At 54.4% G+C, this 17,622-nt stretch overlaps 1 protein-coding gene across 2 annotated transcripts; it reads left to right on the forward strand.

Annotated features, from left to right (window-relative positions):
* The first annotated feature begins 1,648 nt into the window (after nt 1–1,648).
* LOC138069805 (serpin B6-like) lies at nt 1,649–16,473 on the forward strand. 2 transcript variants are annotated; one of them, XM_068961153.1, is made up of 7 exons: nt 1,649–1,723; nt 6,730–6,904; nt 8,648–8,797; nt 10,750–10,867; nt 13,405–13,547; nt 14,928–15,083; nt 15,251–16,473. In XM_068961153.1, the coding sequence occupies exons 2-7, from the start codon at nt 6,740–6,742 to the stop codon at nt 15,653–15,655; spliced, it is 1,137 nt and encodes a 378-aa protein (XP_068817254.1). In that variant the 5' UTR covers nt 1,649–1,723; nt 6,730–6,739; the 3' UTR covers nt 15,656–16,473. The 2 variants fall into 2 exon arrangements, with proteins under 2 accessions (XP_068817254.1, XP_068817252.1); XM_068961151.1 differs by lacking the exon at nt 1,649–1,723 and adding an exon at nt 2,551–2,650.
* Nucleotides 16,474–17,622: the final 1,149 nt, after the last annotated feature.

Here is a 17,622-nt window from a genome sequence, read left to right on the forward strand (position 1 = left end):
ATCCACCTGCTCCCTAGGAAAAGCAGGAGATGTGGGTTCGATCCCTGAGTCGGGAAGACCCCCTGGAGAAGGAAGTGGCAGCCCACTGCAATATTCTTGCCTGGCAAATCCCACGGGGAGAGGAGCCTGGCGGGCTACAGTGCATGGCCATGGGCTTGCAAATGGTCGGCTATGACTAAGTGAGCACACACACACTGGCAAAAGGCAAGGTTTCAGGCATTCTGTCCATATGAGGGATCCCGCTCTGTGTCCACGGCCTCATAGTGTGCTGTCTGCTGCCCACCTGGTCTGTCTTTCAGAAGGACCAGGCCTTGAGCACATTTCACGCCTGAATCTCTGGGCGGGGCTGCTGCAGTTTCTCTGCAAGTACTGCTGGGCCATCAGATCCGAAAAGCTTGTAAAGACTGTGGATGCTAACCAGATATGCTCTGTGTCATCTGGATTACTTCTGTTGTTTGTGGGAAACATCCCAGGGGTCACTGTCTCTAAGGAAGCCAGACAGATATAGATAGCTGCCTGGAGCTTATATCCTGGAACTTATTTCATGTCCTCCATTGGAGGCCAGAAGTTCCACCCCTGGACTCGCCTAGAGCTTTGCATTACAGATGTTTAGTAAATATCCACTTAATTAGTGTGAATCAGTAAGCAATTGACATAATCATCACTGGTCTCACCCATTAGGGTGTCTTTTTTTGTTATGCATCTAAGCCCCCAGTGCACTAGTTTCAGACAGCCTTATCAATCTGCATGCATCTCCACCACGGACATCAGGCAGACATTCTCTAGCGTTTCATGAGTCAGTCAGTTCAGGCAATGCTGGAAAATTCACTTAGAAACAATCCTATTAGTGGTGCAAATGTCCCGGTAGAACCTGCGGTGAGGAGGTGAGCACCCTCTCCTTCTGTGTTGGAGCTGAAGCCTCAGCAGGACAGAATGCTGACTGACCCAGGGGGACGTTTAGTGGCTGCTCTGTGATCTGGTCCTGGGTGAGTTGCTGTGTGTGTCAAAACTGACTTGTGTTAAGTGACCCGGATATGGGTTGCGACGTGCTTTCTAAAAGTATTTTTGCCAATGTATTATTTCCAACATTTGAAAGAAGGGTTATTTTCAAAAATAAAGCACAGCGAATGAAAACACTGACTTGTAACAATCCCCAGTTCACAAATGACATAAGCTGTGTTTAGACCCTCGGTCAGCCTCCTTTGTTCCTGGTTCCAGAGCATTGGCTGGAAATTCAGACTGCCTGACGCATGCCTAACAGGCTCTGTTTACTTGTACTTTCCAGGGAGTGCTGAGTCCTTTGAACTGGAAAGAGAGGAAACCAGCCCCCTACCTGGGGACAAGTGGGGAAAGAACATGTCCTTTTCTTTCTGAGGATCAGGGGTTCTGCAGGGTTCGCACCAGGGATGAATTGGCCGGGGTCACAAAGACAAACTTTGTGGGCATCGTCTGCACATTTGAAGCGAATTCTCTAAACACGAGACACCAACTATTTCGCTGCAAGTTTTCCTTTCGTTTCAGGTTCGAAGGATTCATCAACAAAAGAACCACTTGTCATACACAATAAACAATTCCAACATTTAATAGAGGATCATCTGGTTTGATTTCAATGTGCGGTCATTAAAAGAAGAGAGATAGAAGCAATAAGGAGAATTAACAGTGTATCCATCGCCAAAGTGGGTGACAGCCTACACTCAGACCTGAACAGTCCTGTGTGTGCGTGGTAAGTCCGAGTCTTTGCAATGGCGCCAGGCTCCTCTGGCCTGGGATTCTCCAGGCAAGGATACTCCAGTGGGCTGCCTTTTCCTTCTCCAGTGGGTCTTCCCAAACCAGGGATCGAACCTGGGTCTTCTATGCTGCGGGCCGATTCTTTACTCTCTGAGCCACCAGGGACGCCCCCAGCTCTCCCAGGTTTCCAAACTGAACCTGTCATGTTTCAGACGAGGTCGCTAATTTCCCCACTGCGGTCACCGGCGCCCTGTCCGCCCTCCAAGGCTGCGCTGGGCCGGCAGGCCAGGGTCCCACCGTGCTTGGTTCACACGGGCCTCTGTGCACCGGGAGGAGCGCGCCTGGCTTCGGGCAGAGACTCAAGCCCAGGTGCCAGGGCGGCGCCCCTTCGGACCAAGTATCAGCCCGTGCGCCCCGCGAAGACCCCGGGCTCGCCCGCTGAAGGCCTCCTAGGGCCGGGCCTCGCTCCTCCTGCGGCCCCGGGTAGCGGTCCCCGCACTGGGGCCGGACCGGACTCGCGGCTCATCTGCGCCTGGCTCGCCCCTGCTGTTCGGCCCCGCCCAGCCGTGCGGCACCGCCCTCCGGTCCAGTTCGGTCCCTTCCGGCCAGGCCCGCCCTTCCTGCTCGGCCCGGCTCCTCCCGCTGGATCCGGCCCTCGGGTCCTGACCGCCCCACCCTCCCTCTCGGCCCCGCCCATTCCACTCGTTCACGCCCCCCTGTCCTGCCCGCCCCGCCCCCGCTCTGCCCCGCCCCTCCCGCTAGGCCCCGCCCTCCGGTCCGGCGCTCCTCGCCCCTCCCGCTCGGGTTCGCCCTTGACGCTCGGCCCTCGCCCTCCGGTCCGGTCCGGCCCGGCGCGGTGTTTTGGCCGGGCGACTCTGTCCCGCCCCGCCCGCTCCGGCCGCGCTCGAGGACCTGTGGGGAGGTAGGGGCCGCGGAACGGGCCTGCGCGCGAGGCGGGCGGCGGGCGGCGGGCGGCGGCGGGGGCGCGTGCCGGGCTGGGTTTTCTTTAGGATCAGGCGGCCGCGGCGGACGTGGCGACCCGGTGAGTGTGGCGGCGCCGCCGGCCGGGGCCGGGGACCGGAGGCGCCGCAAGGGGCGGCACCCAGCCTTCCCGGGCCCCGCGCGCCCAGGTACCCTCTGCGAGCGCCGGGCGTTGCGGACCCGGGGGACGGGGCGGAGGCCGGAGGGCGGATAGGAGCCGGCCTGAGTGCCCAGGCGGACCCGGGGCCCAGCGGTCTTCTGCCCACCGCACGGCCTGCGCTCAGGGTCCCTCAGGCCTGCGAGGATGATCTTGAGGACCGTTTCAGAGCTTGTTACGGCTGGTTTTGTTTTCGCCAGACACGCTGCAGGCGCAGTATTCCGAGAGTGGGCATCTTCAGGGCTAAGAGGGCCTGGGAGAAACTTTAGTCGCACCTGGGTGCTCGATAAGTTGGCACCTTGTTATGGCCAGTGTCTGAGTCCCCAAAACTGAGAGAATAAGACGTCCACAGCAATGCAAAAGCATAAAGGGGTTTATTGCTAGCTCGAGTCAGGGCCCAAGTCTCATCCAGCACAGTGGAATCTTGACGAGGGCCCCGAGCTCTAAATCACAGCTGCTTATATACAGGCAGTCTTTTGTCTCAGCAATAGTGTAGTTGGCGTGTAGTGATTGACTCAACCTTGGGTCATCGTGGTGATTGACTTAACCTTGACGTCATCGGGGGGGACCTTGGTGTCATTGGGGACCTTGGTGTCATCGGGGACCTTGTGGGGCTTCCCAGAATTGTGACTTATGCTCACAAGAACCTGAAGCTTAGGCCTAGTGTGGCCTGTCGAGCCTGTCATGGCTCAGGTCAGGTCCCAACAACCTGAGTTACTTTCTTCCCTTCTCTCTCCGCCCACCCCCCATAAAGTTCTAGTTTGAGGGGAAAAAAAAGTATGGGAAATGAACGTTCACATGCTGCCAGGAATACTGAGCTGCTGGGGGAGGCCGGGTTCTGCTGGGACTGGCCAAACTGTGTGCCTCCCCGCTGGTGTGCTTTAAGGCTGAGACAGAGAGGGCGTGTGAAAAGTATCCCTTGGATTGAGGTCCCCATAAACAGGAAGGGCTGTGGTTAGTGTTCTGGGGCGTAGCGTGTCTAGGATTCCCCACAACTGGTGACTAACTGCACCCTCAGCGTTATACCACCCCAGAGAAAGGCCATGGTTTCAGTCATATTGGCCATGTAAACTAAGTATTTGGAACCACATGACGCCAGTTCCAGTCCTAAGTGTTGTATTGCAGCTCAGCTTCTGGCCTGATCACTCCAGCCAGGACAGTAGAGAGAAACGAGTGTAAATGGAGCCACTGTTCTTTTCTGCTTGCACTAAGAGCGCGCTACATACACAAAGGGCTTGCTGTCAGACCCCGGGAAGCCCACACACCTCACCCACCAAGCTTTCTGGACACGAGAAGAAGGAAAAGCGTGTGCAGTTCCATTCACCATTTATTGAACACCGACTGTGGGCCAGGCGTCAGTTGACGTAACCCCCTCAGTAAACCTATAGAGTAGAAAGAACCATCCGGATTACACATTAGATAACACACACACACACACACACACACAGACCAGGCGGGGACAGCGCAGGAGCCAAGTCCCCAGTAAACCAGACTCTATGGGGATTAAGGCTGCTTGATCCACCCCGGGGCTTCCCTAGTGGCATTAGTGGTGAAGAACCCGCCCGCCAGTGCAGGAGACATAAAAGACATGGGTTTGAACCCTGGGTCAGGAAGGACCCCTGGAGGAGGTCGTGGCAACGCATTGCAGTATTCTTTCCTGGAGAGTCCCATGGACAGAGGAGCCTGGCAGGCTGTAGCCCACGGGGTCATAAAAGAATCGGACAGGACTTAGTGGCTAAACAGCAATTCTTAATTACACTGGAAACACTGGGGCACCACTTTGTAGCATCATTTGCCCAGAGTGAAAAGAAATTGCGGTCTTACTTTGTCCCTGCTGGAAATGAATGGTTCTCGAACTGTTCAAGTTTCTATTTGAAAAAGGAGGTTTTAGTTTGCTCTCCTGCCCTCTCTCCCTCTTTCTCGTATTTGGGGAGGGGGCGCTGCCACGGGGATGAGGGGTGGACTGCAGAGCCATGACCTGCCGCTCAGCTCTCACTCTGCTCCTTGGAGCCCAGCAGAACTAAGCTGCTTCTTTACTCGGCTCTTTCGGGAGCTGCGTTGGCTCCATTCTTTCCCGTGGTGGACCGCTTCCTGGATTCTGGCTGCTCTGCAGGTCAGCCGCCACGGAGTTTGCTAATTAGGCTCATTTTGTGTTGTTTTTGATGACTTTCCTGTGCCTTGTTCCTGAGTTGAGTCTGCAGGGCCTGAACTATCAGAGCAATTCCCACCAGCGCTGGGGACCAGGACCCTCCCGAGTCCCTGCCTGGGGGGCTCGGTGCTGCCTCTGGTGCTCTGTGTCAGTGCCCGGGGCAGTGCACGAAGCGGCGCTTCCTGTTTGATTTCGGGGCCTGCATCAGCGTGGGCTGTTCACTTATCTCACGATTCATGTATTTTCTGCGGTCAGAGTATCCTGAACAAACCTCTGGGCTTCACCTCTTCATTCCTTCCTTTTCAGTTTAGTGATTTTACAGGGAGTGGGTATGCTCTCGCCTTTAATGACCATCAGCAACTGTTGTCAGTGGAGAAAAAGAACTATTACCAGCCTCGCTGTGGCCTTTGAAGACAAGTGACCTTCTGGTTTTCTCTGTATTAGTGTTAAGGTATTGGATATTAACGCCTGTCCTGGGGGCTCAGTGGAAAGAATCCTTCTGCAAGGCAGGAGCCTCGGGTTCATCCCTGGGTCGGAAAGATCCCCTGGAGGAGGAAATGGCAACCCACTCCAGTTTCTTGCCTGGAAAATCCATGGACAGAGGGGCCAGGTAGGCTGTAGTCCACGGAGTCACAAAAGAGTCAGACGTGACTCAGCTACTGAGCAAGAAACTGGATATTAAAGATGAAAGAGAATGTGTGTATGTGGTGGTGGGAGGCTGTTTCCTCTCCTCTAGGTTCTTCCCGGCTGGTCTAGGAATTAAATGGACCTCAGACAAATCAATAGCAGAAAACCAACCCCACTGAATTTTGTGCGAACCTCGAAGAAACAAGGCTCAAGAAGTGACCAGGCAGGCAGCTTTGTGTGTGTAAAGATTTGACGAGACAACGGGGTTTGCCTGGGGCAGCAAGGTCGTGAAGTAACAGGGTTTGCTGGTTTCTTGAACAGCCTTTTCAGCCTTTTGTTCCCCTCTTTGGCCATAAAGATGTCTCTCTACCTCCTGGTACAGGAGGGTATTTCCACGTGGAGATGTATTTTCAGCTCCAGGGGGAACAGAAGAAGGGCAGCGTATGCTTTCTGCACCAGCTGTTTCTCAAGTCACTTTACTTCAGAGCAATCAGTGTGCTGCAGTGGAGTGTTCTGGGGTCAGCTGCCCTGCACCCATCAGGAGCACAGATTACCTGGTGCGTCCCCGTCCTCATGCAGGGAGCAGAAATCAGGGAGCTGATGCAGGGCCCGGAGCGGGGCTGCCAGCCTGCACGCCCTGTGGCTTCGGGCCCTGTCCTCGGGCTCACCTGCTTGTTTCTCCCAGGTTGGTATCTAGGACTGACACTGCTTTCTGTTGAAGAACTGGGGATCTCTCAGCTGTCATCCCTTCACACCTGGCAGAGAGGCCCTGAACCCTCACATTCCTCTGCCCAGCCCCACAGTGTCCTATTCTGCACCAAACACCCTCCGTGGCGGGGCTGGCGACCTCCGAGGCCGGGCCCTGGAGGTGGACGTGGGTGCGTCCCAAGGCCCTTGTCCCCACCGGAGTCAGCAGGGCCTGGGCCTGGGGCAGCAGGGGAAACCCCGAGGAAACCGAGTTTTGTGCGTGTACCTGTTTTCTCTTCGAAGCAAAGCATCAATGCTAACAACAGTTAAGAGCAGAGTGAGACACGGTCGACCTGTGGCCTGAATTTGCGTGACACTGATTTTAAATCCATCCTTTCAGCCTCGCCACCATGGATGAGCTGTCAGAAGCAAATGGCACCTTTGCCTTGACCCTTCTGAAAAAGCTGGGTGAGGACAACTCGAAAAATGTGTTTATCTCGCCCCTAAGCCTCTCCTCTGCCCTGGCCATGGTCTTCATGGGGGCCAAGGGCAACACCGCAGCACAGATGTGCCAGGTACGTTCGGGAAGCCTGTTCTGAGTGGCAGAAGACGCTGTTTCTTTGACGGGTGAGACGGGGTCCACAATCCGAATCCCAAAGACCTTGCTCGACAGCCAGGCCTACTCCCCTGTCTGCCCCTCCCTGGGCGCCCCCTCCAGTGTCTCTCTGGCGTGTGGCCTGGGGCTCCTGACAGCGCAGCACCCGATTCCAGCAGGACAGGCTTCAACGAGCAAGCGTTCATCGAGCCTCTGCTCAGACCCGCTGCTCAAGGCCGTGCTGGCCGAGGCCCATCCTGCCGAGACGCCCAGAGCCAGCCCGGGCTGGCGGCACAGGGTGTGGACGTCAGCTCCTGGGCCACAGTGGCGGCGGGGCGCTGACCTCTGGCTCCCTGGGGGTCACAGTCTTCCCGCATGTGGGGTGCCCTTACCCTTCCCAAGGTCCTGGGGTCCAGAGGGCCTCCAGGTGTAACAGAGTCCTGATCGCGCCCTTGAGCCAGGGCTGTGAGTTTGACCTCTTCCCTAAGGCCATCACTTTCAGGGTCCTGTGCCAGCTGGAGAGGCTGGGAGTGAGAAACCCTTGCCCCCTCCACCCAGCAAGTGTCAGGATGCAAATACGCGGGTGCTCCTGCTCAGTCATCTCTGACTGCTTCCCTGTGGACTGCAGCCCTCCAGGCTCCTCTGTCCATAGCGTTCTCCAGAAAGAACACTGGCGTGGGTTGCCATGTCCTGCTCCAGGGGATCTTCCCGACCCAGGGATGGAACCCGCGAGTCTTGTCTCCTGCCCCGGCAGGTGGATCCTTTCCCACTGCGCCACCTGGGAGACGCACGTATTCCCTTTAAGTCCTGCTGAAAAGGGAGCAGTCCCCTCTTGAGCTCGGCACTGTCTTCTCCCCTCCCGCTCTCCCAGGCTCTGAAGGGGCCGCCCTCTCTCTGGGCACCTCCTGTGCAGATTCCGATTCCAGGGGGAGGGCCGGCCTTCCCGCCCTGCACGGGCCTCTCTCCAGGGCTCCCACCCGACCTCCTCTCCTCCAGCAGTGGTGCCCCCGGCCCTCCGGCCTCGGCTGGCCGCTGGGTGCAAAGCCCGTGCCCAGGCTTTAGCCCTGTGTTACTGTGGATCCGCGCCAGACAGCTGTCTGGACCTTCTCTCTGTGGCTCCCGAACAAACCACCCACGACTGGGAATGACCGGGACCGTGCCTGGGACTCTGCGGCCTGGCCGCACGGTGCCCGCTGGGCTCCTCCTGGTCCAGGAGCGGCCCCGATCCGCTAGGCACTCTCCTCCATGTGTCCGCTCTGCCGCGTGGTCACGAGGCCCCAGCATGATGGCTGGGCGTTTCTGCACCCTGGCAACAGGGGCAAGACTGGGAACGTGGAGGTGCCAGGCCTTTACAAAGGCCTCGGCCCAGAAGAGCCACTTCTTGTCCCAGTGGTCAGAGTCCGTTCCGAGGCCAGTCCAGACCGAAAGACGTGGCCTGTTTGTGCAGAGACGGGAGGCCTGTCCACGGTCCTGTCTGAAGGCAGACCGCGAGCACAGGGCCCTGGGCTCGCCCAGGGGCATTTCTGCGCCCGCCGTCGCGGCCTGAGCCTGAGCGGGAGGTGGGCTGGGGGCCTTCCCAGAGCCACTGTGCCGTTATTCGCGTGAGTCTTGCTTCAAGCTGCGGTGAGGATCAGTGCGGTGCTTAGGCTGGCTTCAGTGTTGGGTCCATTTCCTGTAGTCAGGGCGTACTGCAGTGGAGGGTATTATCTGTTTTTGATTTCAGACGCTTTCTCTAAGCAAGAGCAGTGGCGGAGGTGAAGATGTCCACCTGGGTTTCCAGAAGCTTCTCAGTGAAGTTAATAGGACCGGCACACAGTACTTGCTCAGAACCGCCAACAGGCTTTTTGGAGAGAAGACTTACGATTTCCTCTTGGTAAGTCATACTCCCGATTGCCGGAGGCAGATAGAGACTGAGGTCCTGTGTAGACGGGAGGCGGGCCTTGTGGTGCAGAGAGGCCTTGTGGGCTGAGACCCACACGGTGGGCGGGATGTGGGACCCCAGTCACGACCTCACGCTTCCTGGAACCGTTCGGTCATTGCCTGTAAGAGGAGCCCTGTAACAGCCCTGTTCACATGTTCCTGAAGCTTCGATGAGTTGATTGTCAGAGAACTAACACAGACCATACCACACTTGGAGATGAGTTGGCCCAAACAGGGGAGTGATCGAATCGAATATTTCTGATGTTGTTTTTCACCTGTTGGAATTTTTTGGTGCATTGTGAGACGTTCAATTATTTTATACCTGTAAATATTTTGATTATCTTTTCCTATGCAGAATTTTTTTTAAAGTTTTTGTCTTTTTTCCTCTGGTTTTATTTAATTACAGTGCTTTCATGGTTTTAAAATTTTTTTCATACGCACCTCAAGTCATCTCAGTGTGTTCTTATGATATAAAAAGGCAGACAAGGCCAGAGTCCTCCCACTCTCGTCCCCGCCCTGCCCCCACGCCCAGTATCAGGGCTTGTCCCCTGTACATAGAGAAAGTCTTTGCTTCTCAGTACATGTGTGCCTGCTGTTGTTCAGTCACTGAGTCGTGTCCAACTCTTTCCTACCCCGTGGGCTGCAGCAGGCCAGGCTCCTCTGTCCTCTCTACATCCCAGAGTTTGCCCAGAGTCATGTCCATTGAGTTGGTGATGCATCCAACCCCTCATCCTCTGTCGGCCCCTTCTCCTTTGCCTTCAATCTTTCCCAGCATCAAAGTCTTTTCTGATAGATCTGCTCTTCCTATCTGGTGGGCACAGGGATGGAGCTTCAGCCTCAGCAGCAGTGTGTGTCCGCCTCACCCTTTCTCAAGGTGGTGGGCGGCGTGCTCAGGGGTGGCTGTACTGAGACGCAGCCGCCAGCCCCTGGGTGGGTGTGGGGTGTGGCCCAGCCCGGGCTGAGCCGGCAGGGACCGTGTGTGTGTGGTTCTGTCCTGTGTGTGCTACTCAGATGGACTTTAGAAGGAAGGGACAGAGGAGGCTCTCAGATCTCAGTGAATTCTGCCTCATTCCCGCCCTGACGGCTGCAGCCCTCCCCGTCGTCCTCAGGAAGGGTAGCGGGTGGGCAGTCCACCCTCTGCTCAGCGCTACAGGCCTGAGCCTTCAACATTCTGATTGTTCATGAGACTGAGCAGCTTTGCATGTGGATCAAACATTTGTATCTTTTCTGAAAATTGCCTATTTATGTGTCCTTTGTGTAGTTTTAAATATGGGTTTTATGTCTTTTTTTTTAAACTGAGTTCTTTGTATGTTTAGGATAACGATCTTATTCTGTTATATAACTTTTTTCATTATTTTTCACACTTGTTTCATACTCTAAATTAACTGTTTTAAAACAGGTGGTATAAAGTGAATATAGTCAGCATGAGGTCAAATATTTGTAGGTTTGTATGGGCTGGTACGAATTTCTTTTACAACCTGGTTTACTTGTTTTTATCCATCTTAGCTCCATGCTTTATTGCTCCATGCTTTATTACCTACAAGTTTATTCTCACCTTTTTTTTTTTTAGTTCTACCAGTTTATTGCTACCAACCCATCTCCCTCCACCTTCATGCATGCATGCTCAGCCTCGTGACCCTGTGAACTGCAGCCTTCCAGGCTCCTCCAACATTTGCAGGCCGATTCTTACCGCTGTGCCACCTGGGAAGCCTGTGATTTCACTGAGTTATTTATTTATTGTAGCTGAAAACTGAGAAAGTGGATTGAGGGTTAATTGTGCACATTCGTTTGCACATTACACAAGTAACCATCGAATGATGTGTGTCGAGGTTATGCGTGGTGAAGTCAGCCGTTGGCGTTGTCTCTTTCTGTAGCCATGTCATTCTGTCATTCCGTCTCTCCTAGTCTTTCAAAGATGCCTGCCGCGTGTTCTACCAAGCAGAGATGGAAGAGCTGGACTTTGTCAGCGCTTCGGAGGAGTCGAGGAAGCACATAAACACCTGGGTAGCTGAAAAGACAGAAGGTGAGGACGTGTGGCTACTTCTGTTTGCACAGTATTTGAATCGGTCTTATTTTCCATCAGTTCCTTCCCAAGACCATCGATTGTAAACAGAAATGGCTTTTTGCCGGGGGCCAGCGTGAGGAACTCAGCCCATGGCAAAGGTCATGAGGAAGGAGGCTTGGCATACGCAAAGGAAACCCCCTGTTCCCGAGCATCTAACCCGAAAGCCAGAGTCTGTTTATGCTCTCACCTACACCTCTGACTTTACGGGGGGCTCTCCCCCATAACCGTTTCTCTCAGAGATGCAGCTCCAAGGCAGTAAAAATTCCTGGGCGTGACAAGAGTGTTTCAGCTTACGGACTCCTCTGAAGGTTTTCTAGCCCACCTGTACAGGTTCGTCTGGCCACATGTGATTGTTTACAGCCTCCCAACCTGAGAGGCACGAGATGTTTCAGACTTACTAAAGGCAAATTCTTTTGGGGAGTTAGAAATTATTAGTATAATGGGTTGGTTAGGAATTATATTGGTGAAGGGTTCTTCATTTGTTGTGTCAATAATTGCTGCTAATTCCCTGCTCTGGGTGGGACAAGGATGTCTCAGGTCAAACCTCTCTGCTGACAGACTAGCTTGTGTGACAGGATTATCCATACTCCTGCCACTACACATGATTGTTTACTACCTCTCAACTGTAAACAGCACAGAGAGTTTTGGAGTATTCTGAGAGTCTTAATTAGCATAGGACTTTTTCTTCTTGTTGAGTCAATGATTGCCGCCAGGCCTCCATATCCTTAGGCACCTGGGAATATATTAATCAATGTATTTGGAATATAGCGAAAGAAATACAGTAGTTTTTGAGGTTAGCAATACTAGACTTTTTGAGTTAATGGATTTTCTCTTTTGTAATAGATCACTGTACTTTCTTATAAATCACTGTGTCCTTGCTATGTAAAAACGTAACTTTATCATATCTTAACACTAAATAGATCTTAAGGGGAGCATTGGTGAAAGGATTTTCACTTGTTGGGCTGATGTTTGCTGCTAAATCTCCATGTTCCCTACCCTTATAATGAATATAACTAACATACAGGAGAAATAAGTATTAACCTTTAAGACTAATCATGTTAACCTTGGGTTAAATAAATTCCTTTCTTGATTGTAACTCACTACACCCTCACCCTATAGGAATGTAACTTTATTTGGAAGGTGGTGCCTGGTTTAAGAAAAAACACCCTTGGAAGAAATAAGTTTTTTGGTTATCAGAAAGAAAGGATCATAAAATGTCAGCAGGTCTCACTCATGGCCAGAAGATGATGTACCTTTTTATACATTTATGTGAAGCACCTGATTTTGATAAAGGTCAGGACTGCTGACTCCCGTGTGACTCTGTATTCATCCCTATGTGTAACAAAACGTATATAAGCAAACCCAAAAATAAAGAAATCGGATCAGTTTCCAGAAAGACTGATTCCCCCATGTCGCTTCTTTCTTGCTCCCGTTTTTCTGGCTGAATTCCCATCTGGAGCATGGATGCTATTCCACGTAATCCAAGTTATTCAGCCTCTTTTTCTCCACTAATCTTCCTACTGCACTATCCATTTCTAATCTCTCTATATCTGTGATTAAATATGTATTTTTCCAAAGACGCCGACTCCGTCCCCACCTTCGAATCACCCTGGATCCACCGGGGCTGGACCCCGGCAGCTTTTTCTCTAAAGACCTGGAACTTTCAAATCCACTTCTGAAATTTAATCAGCAATCAATTTCTCTAGCTTTCCCCCTCCTCATCAATATTCAGTGCACCTCTTCCAGAGCAATCACACTTTGACTTTTGGCTGTTGCAGTTAATGTTCCTATAGTCTGCCTTTTCACAAAGGGTGGAAGGAAGACTTTGGATGCAGCCCCACTTCCCTGCCTGTCCAGCAGAGCGCGTGCTCTGCAGGTCGCTGAGCATCACTTCAGGACACGCGGTCAGGCCCTGGGCCACCTGCGCTTCTTCGTTTCCGTGCTGTCCACACTGGCTTCGACCTCTCCCCTTCAGGAGGGTCCCCTCAGGTTGTAGACCGAACATTCCTTTTTCTGTCCCTGTGAATAATTCTGCACTTATTATTTGTTCATTTTATGTGTTTTATGCAACTCATGGTATCTTTCTGAGCAGAGACTTGAAGGTTTTTTCCCTGATTTTGCTTTTGAGGCCAGGCTCCCTGCATGGGTCTCCCTGGTGGCTCAGATGGCAAAGAATCACCTGCCAAAGCAGGATAGGCAGGTTGAATCCCTGGGTCAGAAAGATCCCCTAGAGGAGGAAACTGCAGCCTGCTCCCATATTCTTGTCTGGGGAACCCCAGGACACAGAAGCCTGGTGGGCTACAGTCCATGGGGTCACAAAGAGTGGGACCCAACTTAGCGAGTAGACGGACAACTCGCTATACGTGGTTGTCTGGGAACACTGAACCCTCTGGTCTGGGCACTGACTCCTCCAGGGGACGGACCAGTAACTACCCTGCCCAGCACCTCACCAGGAAACCCTGTTAGCTAACTGGTCCTTTAAATCTTCCATGCAGGTAAAATTAGAGACTTGCTCCCTGCAAATTCGGTTAACCCCGCAACACGTCTGGTTCTCGTGAATGCCATCTACTTCAAAGGAAACTGGGAAAAACAGTTTAACAAAGAAAACACCAGGGAAAGGCCATTCAGAGTCAGCAAGGTGAGCAAGAATGTTTCATAAAGTGAAGGAGGTTTTGGAAACAGTCCCTGGGGTCCTCTTAGTTTATGGATCCTGCCAGGAGGCTGACCTTCAGGAACGTGAGCCTCTTGTGGCCTTGGCGGCCCAGATGTGGATCCGGGCAAACCCTGGCTTCCTCTCCCCCGCTCCTCCCCTGCTGTGTCATCAGGGGCGGTCTGTGCGGCGGGTGTACCGTCTTGTATTACACATCCCACGGGGCAGCTCGCAGCTCTCTGGGCCTGCTAGAGCCCCTGAGACCCAGTTTAAACTTCAGACTGTGGCTGTGACACTCATGGGCCTGGATCCTACCGTCTGACCCCTCCCGTCAGGAGCTACCTACACAGACGCCTTTCTCTGCAGGGCGTCCAGGAGCCTCCCTAGCGGTCTCCACAGCCCGGGTTCCTGGTTCCTGTGTCCCTCCTCTGACTCTCACAGAGCCTGTGGCCTCTCACAGTGGCTCTGATCCCCTAGAGCCCCTCGGGCCCGTGTGCAGGACCCGGGAGGTTACTTGGAAGTTTTCCTGAGGACGGTGGCTGGGCTGAGAGTGGCGGGGGTAGGAAGCACAAGTGAGATTCCCTTGTGGTTTTCTGATCCTTGTGTCTATTTACTCGGCTGTGCGGGGCTCCTTGCCGCTCAGCCTTTCCTGCCGCTGCCGAGGCGGAGGCCCTCTGGGCTCGGGGCTCGGGCTTCTCGTGCTGGTGCTTCTCCTGGTGCGGAGCTCGGGCTCTGGGCCCGTGACCACAGGAGCTGCGTCTCCCAGGCTCTCAGCCCAGGCTCAGTAGCTGTGGCCCGTGGGCTTAGAAGCCCCTGGGCTGTGGGGTCTTCCCAGACCAGGGCTGGAGCCTGTGTCTCCTGCATTGGAAGGCAGATTATTTGCCCCTGAGCCACCAGGGCAGCCCTGTTGACTTTAAAACCAGAGCCCACATGGTTGTTCATGGTCAGCTGTGGGCGGGAAGGCCAGGCACCCAGGACACGGCAGGGTTTGACGGCGGGATGAGTGGTGTCGCCATGAGCAGAGGTGGGAACGTACAGATTGAGGGGACACGAGCCGCCAGTGTGCGAGCCGAGCTGCAGGCTCCTTTGGTCCAAATGCGGATGTCAGGCAGGTAGGCGCCGGGGGCGAGGTCCTGCCGGGAACGTCCAAGTGGAGCCCTCCTGGGTCAGCAGGAGAACAGCAGCCTGAGGCCTGAGCGCTGGGAACCAGGGGTGGGAGCTGGAGCCGCGCAGACAAACTGACGACGCGGAGCTGAGGGGGGTCTGGAGACAAGACAGAGTGTGTGGGCGCACAGGGCCGGCTCTGATGACTCGTCCCGCGTGTCCACGGGTCTTGTTTCGGTTAACGTTCATCCATTTCCTTTATAGAACGTGGAGAAACCTGTGCAAATGATGTTCAAGAAATCCACCTTTAAAATGACCTACATTGAAGAAATAAGCACCCAGATTCTGGTGCTTCCCTACGTCAGCCAAGAGCTGAACATGGTCATCCTGCTGCCCAGCGAAAGCACTGACGTGTACACGGTAACCAGGCAGCTGTGGCCTGAGCCTCGGCTCTCGTCCCGATCCGTGCTGGGCACTGGGCTCCGGGAACTCGTGTGTGGCCCGCAGGGCGCGGTGTGTGGGTCACATCGGAAGGTCCCCGGGGCAGGGCTGCTGCAGACCCTGAGATCTTCTACCTTCTCCTCCAGGTGGAGAAGGCCCTGACCTACGAGAAATTCGTCGTGTGGACGAAGTCGGATGCGATGGACGAGGAGGAGGTGGAGGTGTTTCTTCCCCGGTTCACGCTGGAGGAGAGTTATGACATGGAGGGTGTCTTCCGAGACCTGGGCATGACCGACGCCTTCGAGGAGGCCGGAGCCGACTTCAGTGGGATGTCGTCCCAGCGAGACCTGCACCTGTCCAAGGTCGTGCACAAGTCCTTCGTGGAGGTCACCGAGGAGGGCACGGAGGCCGCAGCCTCCACAATGGCCGGCTTCATGCTGAAATGCCTGAGAATCGTGCCCCGGTTCTGTGCCGACCGCCCCTTCCTCTTCTTCATCCAGCACGGCAAGACCGGGGCCATCCTGTTCTGCGGCCGCTTCTGCTCGCCGTGACGAGGTGGTGGGGCCCCCGGTGCTCCTCACGGCTCTCCCCGATCTCTGCGAAGAGCTGCAACCCCGTGTGACCCTGGTGAAGGTCCACAGAAAAGGGCTGATCGAGGCCGCCTGGGAGAGCCGGCTCGCTGGAGAAGCCCCTGATGCTGGGAGAGACTGAAGGCAGGAGGGGGAGGGGACGGCAGAGGATGAGACGGTTGGATGCCATCACCAACTCAGGGGACGTGAGTTTGAGGAACTGTGGGAGTTGGTGATGGACTGGGAGGCCTGGCGTGCTATAGGCCATGGAATCGCAAAGAGTCAGACACGAATGAGTGACTACACTGCATGAAGCTTTCTGCAGCCGCCCGTGTTCCCTGCTGAGACGTGGGGCCCACACCCAGCCGATGCTGAGGTTTGGGTGGAGGGTGGTGGCGGGGTCCACTGGCCTCCCTGCGGCATCATAGGAGCTGGGCTCCCTCTAACCTGATGGTGTGACCCACATTCTCAGCCTGTCTCTAGTCTGCTGTCTCTGTTGTGCCCAAGTCAGCACCTGAGCCGTGAGGAGAGACAGGCTGCAGAGACGCTGCCCTTGGGAGCGGGCAGTGGGTCCAGTGGCGTCAGCGCCCGCCTCCCCCCAGCCTGTGCCCACTGTCGCCTGAAGTGAGCTGCCTGTCCAGCCAGGGTCAGAGGCGTCTGTCCTTTGTCCCCATCAGGCCATCAGCAGGGACCTGTGATGATGGCCGCAGTGGTCCCGGGTGTTACAGAGCCTGTCACGCAGCTCGGCCTCTGCCCGTCTCTCTCTTAGCTGGACCTACTGCGCTACATCTTGGGCAGTTTCCTCAAAACTGGATTTTTCAATTTGATCTTATTAAAATTTTAATAGAATTGCCTTATAATCTCCCGTGCGTTTGTCATCAATAAACTCGGAATTCCTGTCCTCGTCATAGTCCTTCCCTGGTGGCTCAGGCCGGGAAGAGTCGCCTGCAGTCCAGGAGACCGGGCTTCGATCCCTGGGTTGGGAAGGTCCCCGGGAGATACTGGCTCCCCACTCCAGGATTCCGGCCTGGAGAATCCCACAAACTCGGGGTCGCAGAGAGTCAGACGTGACCGAGCCACGCTCGCCGTCACTTACCGTCCTCCCGGTTGATCTTGTCTGTGACCAGCTCTGGCTTCAAGGAGGGGTGGCCGGTGGGCCTCCCTGGGCCCCCCAGAAGGACCCCCGGCTCGGTGCTCTGCTTTCATTGTCTTCAGAGTCTTTACAGCTTTTGAGCAGAGGGTCCTGCATTCTCATTTTGCACCAGCCCTGCGAATTACGGAGCCAGTCCTGCCGTGGACTACAGAATTTTTTATGGAGAAAAATAGTCTTTTTTCAGATGCTGAGTACCAGGCAAGCGCAAAGCAAATCCTGAGAAATGAAAGATCTCAATCCAGTCTTTTGACATAAAAATATATACACATTTTGGTCGGGATATATCTATAGTTGGCTTTTCAACTCCACAGATCATGTGTTTCCACGAGAGAAAGAAGTAGCCCAGTTCAGTTCATTTCAGTCGCTCAGTCGTGACTGACTCTTTGCAAGCCCATGGACTGCAGCACGCCAGGCCTCCCTGTCCATCACCAACTCCCAGAGCTTACTTAAACTGATGTCCATCCAGTCAGTGATGCCATCTAAGCATCTCATCTTCTTCCGTCCTTTCCCCTCCTGCCTTCAATCTCTCCCAGCATCAGGGTCTTTTCCAGTGAGTCAGATCTTTGCATCAGGTGGCCAAACTATGAGAGTTTCAGCTTCAGCATCAGTCCTTCCAATGAACATTCAGGACTGATTTCCTTTAGGATGGAATGGTTGGATCTCCTTGCAGTCCAAGGGACTCTCAAGAGTCTTCTCCAACACCACAGTTCAAAAGCATCACTATTCGGTGCTCAGCTTTCTTTATGTCCAGCTCTCCCATCCATACATGACCACCGGAAAATCGAGGCAGCCCAGT

The sequence above is a fragment of the Capricornis sumatraensis genome, chromosome 22, assembly GCF_032405125.1.
Source record: "Capricornis sumatraensis isolate serow.1 chromosome 22, serow.2, whole genome shotgun sequence".
NCBI lineage: Eukaryota > Metazoa > Chordata > Mammalia > Artiodactyla > Bovidae > Capricornis > Capricornis sumatraensis.